Source organism: Arachis stenosperma, chromosome 10 (assembly GCF_014773155.1).
Source record: "Arachis stenosperma cultivar V10309 chromosome 10, arast.V10309.gnm1.PFL2, whole genome shotgun sequence".
Classification (NCBI taxonomy): Eukaryota; Viridiplantae; Streptophyta; class Magnoliopsida; order Fabales; family Fabaceae; genus Arachis; species Arachis stenosperma.
This window is the reverse complement of record NC_080386.1, coordinates 124,368,261-124,382,186: the sequence shown is the minus strand read 5'-3', so window position 1 is coordinate 124,382,186 and position 13,926 is coordinate 124,368,261. Positions and strand designations below refer to the sequence as shown.

Below are 13,926 nucleotides of genomic sequence, written 5' to 3'. Positions count from 1 at the left end.
ATAGTAAAATTGCATTTACGTCACTGAAATATATTTTTGGATAACGTTACGGTGGAAAATGATATTTTGTGAAAAGTAAAGATTACTTTTTTTAGTAAAAATATTTTCCAAAATTTTTTTTTTATCAAAATGCTCATGTTTCTTATAAATTTAATAAAAATCTTCGCTTTTTATCCAATTCAAGTCTTCACCAATTTTTTTTTTCGTTCTTATTAATAACAGTTCTTTTAATGTAATAATACACCGGAATTCGTGATCCACGAATTTACTATTCAAGTTTCTACGAAATTCACCAATGTAATCATGCTACTTATTGCACATTAAGTCAATGGTATTATCATTTTTAAGTGGATTCCTAAGTATAAATATTTATTCTTTCTTATGGATAACATTGACAAGTCGTTCCTTAACATTGTGTGATAAGAATGAATTAAATCATCATTGTCGTTTCCACTAGAAAGAAGTTGAGGTGATAAGGATTGACTCACTAAAACACAAAATTAGAAAAACTGAAAAAATATTAGTGCATCAACTAGGGGAAGATAATAAATGTCTACTTGCCTAGTGACTTAGTCAGGAATCTCCTTTAACATTAAAAAAACAAAAGTTTCAATTGCAAATTTCAACAAAGGGGTGATTCAGTGCTGTATGACTGAGAAACTTAAAATAGCACTTCTTCAGTTAAAGTAATTCTTGCAAGAAGCCTTTCATAATAATAATAATACGATTGCCAAGCAATTTTGATATATGATTGTCATCAAACTATACATTCAAAATTGAATATAAGCATATGTTATAGCATACTAGAGTTTCTCCTATTCACTCTTACTATTTTATAAAACAATATAAGCATGGACACCAAGCATTCACAATGAGTATTCACCCAGAAAGAAAAACTAACATGCACATTATCTTGTCACTTTTACAATTCCTGGCAAAAGCTTTAAATTAAGTTCTGTGAGGCATTTCCCTGAAGGAGGCCGTCTCGAATCTGCGTAGCAATGTCCCTCACTGCACCAGGGCCGTGAGGTATGAACACCGATGAGGACTTTGAAGATGCACCGATTTCCTTCATAGTATCAAAGTACTGAGTCACCAGTACCATGTCCATCACATCCTTGGCCGTTGTTCCAGGCACATTTTCGGAGAACGCAAGGACGCTGTCCCTCAACCCGTCCACAATGGCCTGGCGTTGGCGAGCTATACCGAGTCCCGACAGATATTTGGACTCTGCCTCTCCCTCAGCTTTCTTGATTTGCAGAATCTTTTCTGCTTCAGCTTTCTCATTTGCAGCCACCCTCAGTCTAGCAGCTGTTGAACAAAAAGCACACAGGATCAGGATATATGCCCGATTGTAATGATAAATTGAATTTGACAATCATGAATATCCCCAGAAGAACATACTGTAAGAAACATAATTTAAATTCCAATGAAGAGCCATCATACATATATGTCTCTTTAAAAAATAAAAAATAAAAAAGATATATTGAAGCACATTTGTGAGCAAATCTAATGCAAATAAATATATTTAAATGTACAGAGAGAGAGATTAAAACACGTTACCTGCATTGATCTCATTCATGGCTCTCTTAACATTAGTGTCAGGTTCGATATCCACAATCAGGGTCTGGACTATCTGATATCCATAGGTAGACATGGCCTAAAACATTATGGATGAAGTAACTTTTAATGAGCGAATAATTGCAACCTTCACTGATCTATTTAGGAAATATTCTCAATATTAAGAAAGCAAATAGGAATGAGGAGATTGTAGAAAAAAATAATACCTTCTCAAGCTCCTCCTCAACAGACTTTGCTATATCATTCTTTTGTTCAAACACCGCATCCAACTCTAATTTTGGCACACTGGCCCGAATAACTGAAGAAATGAACATAATCCACGTAAAAATTAAAATAATCCACAAAAGAAAACCATGAATGAATGAAGCAGAAAAGTCACCCCACCTACCATCAAAAACATATGATTGGATCTGCCCCCTTGTGTTTGAAAGCCTATAGAAGGCATCAGATGCTTTGTCAGCCACAGCTCGGTATTGCACGGACGCAACCACAGTGACAAATACATTGTCCTAACAATTTAATGACAGTCAAAATCTAACAAAATACAATAAAATTTTATTCAAAATGATGAAAAATAAATCCTGAGAATGATACTACAAAATATCTTTTGCAAATCTTCAACTAAAGAAATTTACTGCAGCATAAAATCCAAAAGAAACAAACGGAGCACATAGTAAGGAACAGGGCAAGGAAGCAAATAAGAGCATCAGAAAGTTATTTGACCTCTCAACCTCAAATTAACTAAAACACTATTCATTGCGCATGAGTTAGATCAATTATAACCAGTAATGCATTAAAAAGGACTCATTGACAAAATTCTCAGTTAGTTAAGAAAATGGAAAAATTAAAATTACGACCAACAAATCTTCTCAAAGAATTTTTATGAAGTCATTTGAAGTCATGTCAACAAGAGAACCAGAACTACTAATTACAAATTAAATAACAGACCCATGAAACAGTGCAAATGGAGGAAAGGAAGCACTCTACCTTGGTTTTCGTTTCGCAACGAACATCAAGCTGCTGCACTCGTAATGATAGTGCACCAGCTATCTGATAACCAAGACACCAAGGCAAGCAATGGCATCCAGGCTCCAGAATTTCATCAAATTTTCCAAAATGCTCCTTGATAGCCACATTTGACTGGTCAACTTGATAGCAACCAAGTGCTTGACCCATCCTTCAGCTCTGCCACAGAATAGCACAACTCATCAAAAATTATATTAAACCTATGAAAATATGCATCTTTCCCCACCAGGTTTGGATAGTCAGCAACATGCCATAGATCCAAAACACTTTATCATAGCAGATATACGTACAAAAAAGGTGTCTTGAACAGCAGAATTGCAAACCAAAAAGTATAATAAAGAATTAATGAATTACAGCAAAGAAAAAAAAACACCTCTTAGAAAGGATTTTCCAAACAAAAAAGAGAGTAGCTGCAAAGGCATCATCTTCATTTTTTTTTCCAAGCATTTATTAGAGCATGAGAATTGAGACAGAAAAGAAAAAGGAAAAAAATGTTAATACTAATTATTTTTTATGAGTTCAGAAGTAATCAATTACAACCGTAAATGTTTACCGCTGATAGTTCCAACCATTTCTTCTACTCTAGATAGTTCAAAATCAAAAAGACTAACCACAACAGCAGAATAAACTTCATAAATTCATCATTAGATAGTACAAAATACAAATTACTAAGACACAATTGTTCTATTTTTTTTCCTCTTTCTCTTTTTCCCTCAGAACTAAGCAAAACGAAGCAACAACCCTAAATTTTAGAACCAGTGAAACGTGAATTTCAAGTCAATCCTTCAGATCATAGAAACCAAAAAGCTCACAAATCAGATAAAGACAAATCAAATTTTGAGGTAACTCCAGGAAGCAAACACAAAAATTAACACACCACCTGTTCAAGAGAAATAAAACAACAATTGAAACGCTTAACACACACACAAAGATGAAGCACAGTTTAGAAGAGAAAATTGAGCAAGAAAGTGGTTAATTTTTTGTGAGAAAGCAAAATAAGAAGATAAATAAGAAGAATTGCAGAAGAGAAATGCAACAACCTAGGGTTTACCGAGAAAGAAGAAAAGACGGAAGATATTTCTATGAATCTTCCTTAGGATGGAGTGTGGTACATATATACAAAGCGCAAAGCCAAATGAGGAAAGACCCAATGAGTTATCCAGTTAATCGAGTATCTTGTGAAGTTGTTAACTTTGATCATTTGATATATTCTAATTTCTAATACATATTTCTCATATTTTTTACTTATTAATCTTACATAAGATAACTATGTTAACACGCTAGAGAGTTTGTGGCCCAGATCAATTTTGAGTCAAAATTTTATCCGAACTGAATATTAATTTTAGGATAAAGTATATTTTTATTTTTAAAATTTATTAAAAATTTTAAAATATTTTTAAATTTTATTTTATTTCAAAAATTTTTTGTTTATATCAAATATATTTTTGATAGTTAATTTTTAAAAAAATATTAGGATTAATTTAGTAACAGATTTACAAAAATAATATTCAATATAAATAAATTAGATATAATTATCATATATTATTATTAGATTGGTTTTAGATTTTTTAAAAATTTAGTTGTTAAAAACATATTTGATGTAAATAAAAAATTTTAAAAATAAAATTAAAATAAAATAAAACTTAAAGATATTTTAAAAATTTTTAATAAATTTTAAAAATAAAAAATATACTTTATCTTTAATTTTATTTGCATCTAGTTTGAATTGGATGAGATTGAATTTATAATTTTTATAAGTTAAAAATTAAATATACATGATAAATTTTAATATTAAATTTTAAATAATCAATAAATGAAAAATTAACAGTAACATAAAAATAAAATTATAAATTAATTAAATAAATATATAAATAAATTTTATTTTAAATTTATTAAATATTCATTAAATAATATTAATACATGAATAATATAAAAATATATAACAAATTAAATATATTATAAATAAAAATTTAAATATATAAAATAACAATATTATATCATATTGGGTAATTTAGGATTGATCGGTTTTGAAAAATAAACTTAAAATTTGATTCAATTTATATAGTTTTATAAAAATAAAATCTAATTAAATCTAAATTAGTTTTTTATTTGAATTGAATTAAATAAATCGTTTAATTTAAATTGATTTAAATAAGTTATACAGGCATCAGATTAAACATTAATGGTTAAAACGGTATCACGCTTGCATTAATTTAATTAAGATTAGATGTTTTAAATTGGTTTTTAAAAGAAATAATAATAAATTATATTGGTTATTTTCGTACTTAGATGAAGGATTAAAGAATAAATTATATTAGAAAAAGTATATGGAACCAAAAAGTTACCAACTAACAACTAAATAAAGCTACATTAATTTATATTAATAATTAATTTAAAAAACCACATTAATTTAAAAAAAATCACAAATCTAATTTTTAAATCTCTAATATCTATATAAAATAAAAATATACTAAATTTTCACAATATTAAAAATATTACTTATACTACAATACAAAAAATAAAAAGGCGAATTGCAATTCTAAGAACCTTGAGATTGTTAGACACTAGGGGTGTACATGGTCCGGCCCGGTCCGAAGATCCGGTCCGGTCCCGAACATTTTAGGGGCTAATTTAGTGTGATTTCATCGGGTCTATGATCGGGTAAGGGTCTCAAAGATAGACCCGGTCATTATTTCGGGTCGGGTCCGGACCATATCTCGGGTCATCCGAACTCGGCCCGATGACCCGGTCTTCCTACACAATTAATATTTTATGTTGGATGATGACTATTCTTATGTGGAATTTAAATATTGTAAACCTTAATATTTTGTGTTATTAGTCATTTATAAGATTATAAGTTAATGTTTTATGTTTAAAATACATAAGACTTTACACTAATGCATAATATTGTGTTATTTGTATTGATTTAAATATTTGGTGTTAGACAATATTAGTATTGATTATGGTTATACTTTAATTTTAGAGAAGTGTTGGTTCTTGTTATATTTTTTTAAGTGAATTTTATTATGTGAATTGTGAAATAAAGGTTGGAGATTAGGTTATTTTTACATGTTAAAGACCCGGTTTTCATCCAGTTTTTACCCGGTTTTCACCCGGCCCGAATGTGCGTAGATTTCATCAGGTTTATGATCGGATTAGGGTCCAAACATTAGGCCCGATCTATATTTCGGGCCGGATCTGGATTAAGCCAAACCCGATGTGGCCCGGCCCATGTACACCCCTATTAGACACGAAAGTATACTTTATTTTTCGAGTAATTAATAATATTCTTTTCCGGATCTAGGTGGCCTGAGCTTGATGATGCCAATAGCAAATGATTCTTTGAACTATGTCGAATTGTCGATTCTGGACTTTCTAGCTATATGGAAGGGTTTGGGGATTTTCTTTTAGATAAAATGAAGAAATATAAATAAATAGTATTTTAAAAGATATTATTATAAAAATAAAAAAGATATTAATTCTTTAAGAGCTCCTTCTTTGTCCTAGACGTGGGATTTGGAAATAAAACAAAAAAATCTGTTGTCAAAGTGGTGAGATTATATAAATAGGTTTTAGGGTAAAATAAGATTTTAGTTTCAAATATTTGAATTAAAATTTAATTTAGTTTTTAATATTTTAAATATTTTTTATTTTAAAAAATTTGAAATGAATTTAATGATGTCTTATTATTAAATTTAACATAAATAATTAATAGAAATAAGTGTTGTGAATATTAAAATATTATTAGTTAAAATATTTTTAATTGTTGGACAATATGAGAACCTGTTTTAAATTTTTTAGAATTAAAATAATATATTTAAAATTTTTGAGACAAAAATAAAACATTTAAAATAATAAAAATCAAATTAAAATTTAACTCAAATATTAAAACCAAAATAATACTTTACTTATAAATAAAAGCTATTTTGTAATAGTATATGACATTAACATATATTTTCTTTCTAGTCATAAACTCACATTAATTGATTACATGTCAAATATAAAATATTATAACACTATTTTTATATGTACAAACATTTTTATAATAAAATTAAATTAGGTTGGTTTAAACATAACAAAAATTATTTACACAATATGTGTATAAATTATTTATTTTTTTTTTCAAATTTTTTTTCATATTTTTCTTTCTCTCATCCTCTTTTTTCTTGTATTGTTATATTTTTTTATTTCTTTCTCCTTTTTCCAACATTATTGCATATTTTTTATTTTTTTATATTCTTCCTGAACTAGTAAACCAAGGAGAAAACAAAGAAAAATCACATAAATGTTTGTTAAAAAAACATACAAATTTATTTTTAAAAGAATTAAAAATGTGACACAAATAATTAGATATTAAATATATATTCTCAAATAGACTTTAAAAATCAGATTTTAATTTAATTTTTTTTAAGTATGATTAAAAAAATATTTTCATTTTTAAAATTTGATAATTTATTGTCAAGTAATTTTTTTACAAAAATTTATTGTATATGAGGGATTTATTTTGGAAAATAAAAAATTATAGAGATCACATTTTGCTCCAAATTTTTTGATGCACTTTTTAAATATTTATTCAAATGTCGTCGTAAAAATTCAGATTAAATGAATAAATCGTTTGTTAAATACAAACATTTTTGTCACTTATAAAAAATATAATATTTATTAATTAGTTTTATCGCATTTTTAAATCATTCAAGGGATTATTTGTCGTTTGTATTTTTAAAGATTATTTTTGTCAATGGCATAAACTTTCATGTCTTATTTTACGGTAAGAGTTATGCTAGGTAACCAATGACTTTTTTGAATAACATAAACAACGAGCCTTAAATTTAGTTATTATTAGATATTAATTACTCATGCCACTAATTAAATTTAGGATTAATTTACTTTTTTAACTCCATTGTTCACATTATTCAGCAATGTTGTTGTCTACCTATACTACATATACAAGGATTTTTATAACTAAGTCCAACCAAGTGGACACAAGGCCAACGAAAAAAATACACGCAGGCGTCACTGCTTCTTCATCTATGCGTTTCTTCAGCATAGAAGATTTTGTTGAGAAGCACAAAAATTTATTGATATATCACAAAAAATTTTGCATATATCACAAACTTATCGATATAGCATAAAATTTTGCACATAGCACATAAATTCGAATATATTTTGTTGATTGAGTGAATCAATGTTCTGAACACGTGGTACTTTAAAAATTTTGGTGCATCTGTACTGTGCTGTACATCAAAATTTATGTGTTGTACATATTTTGTTGGTTGGATGTCAATGTTATGGGCATATGGTTCAAAATTTACGCGTTGTGCACCAAAAAATCTGTCCTGCACACCGAAATTTTTCTACTATGCATATTTTGTCAATTGAGTGTTAATGTTCTGCTTCTTAAAAATTTTTTATGCTGTATACTAAAATTTATGTGCTGTGAACCAAAATTTATGTGTTGTACATCAAAATTTATACACTCTAATTTTCTAAACATATATATGAGAAGAAGATGAAAACGAAAAAGATGTTGATAATAAAAAATGATAAGAAGGAAAAAAGAGAAGAAAATGACGACTTTAATGGTAGTGACAACAAACTTTAATCTTTTAAAAAAATGCTTGTGCTTTTCAAAAAGCTCATATATTTGTGTTTACAACTTTTAAAAGTTAGAGATATTTTTAAAAAGACCTAAAAATGAACTTTTTAAAGTGATTTATGCTTATTAAACTTAAAAAATATAATACAACTTTATACATTAATTAAGATTTAGATTTTGAAAGCTATCATAATATTTTTAAATTTTAAATTTAAAATCTATTTTAAAAAATACCTATTATCTATTATAATATTTTTAAAATTTAAAAATTATTTTACCGAACATATGGTTATTATTTGTATTTATTAAGAATTATTTTTAATTTAATTTACCAACACACTACAACTAGGCCTGGCAAATGAGCTTAAATCTGTCAGATTGACCCGCGCAACTCGCTAAAAAAATAGGCCGGACTGAAAATTTGAGACCGCTATACTTAAAATGCCCGCCTAACCCGCACTGCATAAACCGTGGGCATTGACAGGGCGGGACGAGCTTCCCCGGCGAGCCCAGTGCTTTTTTGGCCAAGGACATTTTTGCAAATTTTTTGCCCAAAACCCAGCATTCCCGACCCGACCCAACAGACTCACATTCAGACACAAGTCACACACTCACACAACACAACACACTCACACGGTCACACCAGCCGCCCCAATCCTACTGCGTCTAGCGTCTGCTGTTGCCATCGCTGGCGCCGTTAGTCCATTGCTCTTCGACATCGCTCATGCAGTGAAGCTCACGAGTCACGGCGTTTTGCCGCCATCTCGTCGTCAGGCTCTGAACTCGCAGTCTCGCACCCGAACGGCAATCCAGCACCACCGTCGCAGTGCTCTTCGTCACAGGCTGCTCCCACCGTCACTCATCGGTCCTCTTGGGTCCTGACCACCGTCGCTGCTCCGTCTAGCCATTGTTGCCACTTTTTGTTGGTCTTGGGCTCTTGGCCATCAGCGCTGCTCCTCTGTCCTCTCTTGGTCTATCGTCTCGCCGTTGCCGATGTTCCTTGCCTCCTCTGTCATGGTCGTAGTTGCTGTTAATCTGGTATGTTTTACTTTAATGTTTTGGATTATGTTTTACGTTTGATTGATTATAAACTTGTAGATGTTGAATTATATGTTTTGGACAATGTTTATTTTGCTTTGGACAATGTTGGTTTTATTATTTTGTTTAAAAATACTTAGTTTATAATTATGTTTATTACATATTTATAATTATAAAAACTTTAATGTTTGTAAATTTATCAAATGGTTGTAAAATTATATATATTATTTAACATTTAATTGTAAAAAATGAGAGATTTGACAGGCCAAGCCCACCAACCCGCCATTAGGCAGAGCAGGAGAAAATTTTAAAAACCGCCTCTTTAAACGGGACGGAACAGACTTTTGACGAGACAGAGCGGGGCGGGTTGGACGTTCCTGTTTGCCACCCCTAACTACAACCTTTAAAAAATTAACTTTTAAAAAAGAGAAAGTATGAGGAGACAATGAGAATACGAGTAAAAAAGAAAATTAAAATTAAAATCATAAATCAGATTATGAAATAACTATTTTTAATTTCAGATTTTGAAATTTGAAAATAAAGATTTGCAATTAAACTAAATCACAATTGGCACAGTTACTCCCAATATCACGCTAATCTCTCATTCTCCATTTGCGATCTCCGGTCCGCAGAGTCACCCCAACGCCGCTTATCCTCCCGCCGACGCCGGCCAACCTCTCTGCGTTCCGCTTGCACGTTGTAGCAACGGAAGATTGCACCGCAGCAGCCCCGTGCATCCTCGTTACCGCTGCCCATCTGCCACCGGCCATACAGGACCCACCAATTTGACTCCTCCTCCTCTTCCATCTCTAGTTGCTGCGCGTTTGGGTTCGAAGCCCATGGAGCAGATTCGCAACCTCGCCGAGCCGAAGTTGTCGTTGCATGGCTGCTCTATCGCCAGATCTCCTCCCTTGTTTACACGCGTCGCCGTCGACTCTCTCTACCCCGCAAATGTGCTGGACTTTTAATTTACTAGATATGTAGATGGTTATTTTAATTCTTAATTAGATGGTTATTTTGTTTGATTCAAGTTAAGTATATATAATTAATAACTGTTGGATGACCATTTTCATTATGTAGCTGGATAATTATTTTAATAACTATGTAGATGGTTGTTTGATGACGATCTCGCAATGGTGATGGCGGAGGGGACTACAGGGGTAGACGATAATGACCAATGAAAAAGTTTCTAATTTCCTTGGTAAATTAGGATTGTAATGGTAAATTTTTTAAAATAACTGTTTGAATTTTTTTTTTCTTGGGCCAAATTCAAAGTCCATTGGTCACATTATATAGATCTCTCATAGTCTCCTCTCTCCTTCTCTTCACTGCTGCTCCGTCGTCCCTGCTAGCTTGTGCTCCACGCCTTGTCGTTCTTCTCTTCCTTCTTCGCTCATCCAACTTCCGGTGAGTTCTTCTCCTCTTCTCCCTGCTCTTCTTCGTTCTCATTCGTTCTAAATGGTTGTTGGCTTGTTGCTACTTTTGGTGTTGTATATGTGCCTTTGGTTTAGTGTTGTTGTTTCTTTCTGTTGCTTATGATCTATGGATTCCATGGTTTCAGGGATTATCATTTTTCAATTCTCTCTTTGCGTGTTTATGTGCATGTGCTTCACTTTATTGATAGAAACTATAACCTAATTTTGTTATAAACTTGCTTTGGCTTTTGACTTGGCAACCTGTTATGGACTCCAAGTGAGAATCACATTAAAATTCAAATTCAGATTTGCATTGTTGTTCTTCATACTTGTTAATTAACTTATGATGTTCCTGTTTTTGGTAATTGTTTGCAATTGGAGAGTTGAATGAACTTTCATTAGATGGATGGAAATTTAAAGTAACATATGGTGTTGCTAATATGTAGGTGCTTCCAATTAGATGTTGGTTTTTTAATAGTAATTTTTTTCTTCTTTTTCTAGTTTTCTTTGTTTATTTATTGGTCTCTGCCTTTAGGCTAACTATCAAAAAAGAAAAAAATGTCTGCTATTGGAGTGTTAATAATGAAAAGTTGACATTATACAGCAATGTGAAATTCTGGGTTTTATTGATGTTGCATTATTTATTGTCGTTAGAAATTTATATTGATTATTTAAATGATTTATTATTTATTTTGTTAAACCAGTTCAACCACGGTTGGACCATTGAACATTCTAACGAGTCCCTTGAGTCCGATTCTCAGAAGTTTGCATATAATGGCTCTCCCTAAGAAGAATTCTATACTAGAGCAAATGCTATTGCCAGATCTTAACCATCAACCTTTTGCCATCCACTATCCAAAGCTTGATGTAGATTTTGAACTCAAAGCTGGTTTTATCCATCTTCTACCAAAATTTCATGGAAGGGACGATGAAGATCCGCACAAGCATCTTAAGGAATTCCACATGTTTTGTTGCACAATGGTACTCCGAGGCGTCAATGAAGACCAAATTAAGCTACGTGCATTTCCTTTGTCTCTTGAAGGTGAAGCAAAGATTGGCTCCTCTATCTTCCAGATGGAGTGGTGCAAAGTTGGGTTGATCTCAAGAAACTGTTTCTTCTGAAATTCTTTCCTGTTTCAAGGGCCACAGCCATAAGTAAGGCCATTATTCACATTAAGCAATCACAAGGTGAAGATCTTTACAACTATTGGGAAAGGTTCAACAAATTAATTGCTAGCTACCCTAACCTCCCAATGAAGGAAGAAGTCCTCATCGAACAATTCTACATGGGATTGCTTCAAAGGGAAAGGATGTTGATTAATGCTGCATGTGGAGGGGCATTGAAAAACAAAACACCAGAGGAAGCACGAGCAGTGATAGCCACTATGGCTGAGAAGAATCGTCATCAACTTGGTAACCTTTCACTAGGATAGTTTTAGTATTTTGAGTTCTCTTTCTCTCTTAAGTCTGACAACAATTTCTTGCACTTTCCTTTTGTAAATTTCTGTCATTTACTTTTTTGTAAGTTCTTTGTTCTTAGTGACTTTTCTCATGATGATTTCAATTTTCATATGGTTCCGCAACTAATTAATTCCAAGATTGCATGTTTGAACTCGGATGATATGATTTATAAATTGACTATGCTACGTATACACTAAAATTAGTCATTATATAAAATATATGTTGAAAATACGAAATACAAATTAAAAATAAATTAAACGACATATATATTTATACACAAATATATAGTGACTAATTTTAGTGTACAAATAATATTTTTGTTTATCAAATTGTTATTTACACTTTAAAAATATGTACAAATGTATTATTTTAATATATATTTTATATTTTAACATGTATTTTATATTTAATAATCCAATGACCATCATTGAAGTACATGGATTGTTCTAAATTATAAATTTAAATTTAAAATAAAATTAGAATTTACTTCTTTAATAGAAATAGAATTATTTCTCACCTTAATACTTTCCAAAATCTAAACACACTTTAAATTTTTCTAACGTTGAACTATTGTTGTTACTACACTTTTCGATTTGGTTTGGTAAATATTTTTAATTTAATTTATCAACACAGACGCTACAACTAGGGGTGGCAAACAGGCCTAAATTTGCTGGATCGGTTCGCGTAACCTGCTAAAAAAATGGGCTAGGTTGAAACTCTAAGACCGCCATACTTAAAAAATCTGCCTAACCTGCACCGCTTAAACTTTGGGTTTTGGCAGGGCGGGACGGATTTCCCCAGTGGATCTAGTACTTTTTTTTGCCAAGGGCATTTTTGCAAATTTTTGGACCAAAACCCAGCATTCTCGATCGGACCGAACAGAAACCCTATCCTAATCGACTCTCTCTCTCACACTCGGACACAAGTCACACATTCACACAACACAACACACTCACACCGTCACACCAGCCGCCCCAACCTTGTTGCGTCCAGCATCCGGCGTCCCTATTAGCGCCGTTGGCCCGTTGCTCTTCGACTTCGTTCACGCAGTGGCGCTCACGATAACGCTAGCGAGTCACGTCGTCTCGCCGCCATCGCATCGTCAGGCCCTGAGCTCGCAGTATCGCACCTGGCTGACAGTTTGGCACCACAGTTGCGGCGCTCCTCGTCACAGGCTGCTCCCATGGTTGCTCCTCGGTCCTCCTGGGTCCTGAGCAATGTCGCTGCTCCGTTTAGCCATCGTTGCCACTTCTCGTCGGTCCTGGGCTTTTGGTCATCGGCGTTGTTCTTCTGTCCTCTCTTAGTCTGTCGTTTAGACATTGCCGGTGCTCCTCGTCTCGTCTGTCCTGGTCGTTGCAGCTGTTAATCTGGTATGCGTTAATTTAATGTTTTGGATTATGTTTTACGTTTGATTAATTATAAAATTGTAGATATTTAATTATATGTTTTGGACAATGTTTATTTTATTTTGAACAATGTTAATTTTATTATTTTGTTTTAAAAAATTTGATTTATGATTATGTTTATTATATATTTATAATTATATAATTTTTAATATTTATTAATTTATAAATTATACTTTTTTATATTTTTAAAAATTATAAATTTATCAAAATATTTATAAAATTATATATTATTTAATATTTAATGATTAAAAAAAATATTGACGGGTCAAACCCACCAACCCGTCATTAAATAGAACCAAAAAAAGTTCTAAAACTGCTTTTTTTTTTTTTTTTTTTTTGGACTAATAAAACTGCTTTTTTAAGCAGAGACGAATAGGACGGGCCGGACTTTCCCCCTTGCAGC

At 31.6% G+C, this 13,926-nt stretch overlaps 1 protein-coding gene across 4 annotated transcripts; it reads right to left on the bottom strand.

Moving 5' to 3' along the window:
- Positions 1-705: 705 nt before the first annotated feature.
- Positions 706-3,835, bottom strand: LOC130955550 (hypersensitive-induced response protein-like protein 2). 4 transcript variants are annotated; one of them, XM_057882436.1, is made up of 6 exons: positions 3,648-3,835; positions 2,569-2,766; positions 1,970-2,090; positions 1,788-1,879; positions 1,564-1,660; positions 706-1,311 (listed from the first exon to the last, which is right to left on the bottom strand). In XM_057882436.1, the coding sequence occupies exons 2-6, from the start codon at positions 2,755-2,757 to the stop codon at positions 944-946; spliced, it is 867 nt and encodes a 288-aa protein (XP_057738419.1). In that variant the 5' UTR covers positions 2,758-2,766; positions 3,648-3,835; the 3' UTR covers positions 706-943. The 4 variants fall into 4 exon arrangements, with proteins under 4 accessions (XP_057738419.1, XP_057738420.1, XP_057738422.1 ...); XM_057882437.1 differs by having other exon boundaries at positions 3,659-3,822; XM_057882439.1 differs by lacking the exon at positions 3,648-3,835 and adding an exon at positions 3,488-3,635.
- Positions 3,836-13,926: the final 10,091 nt, after the last annotated feature.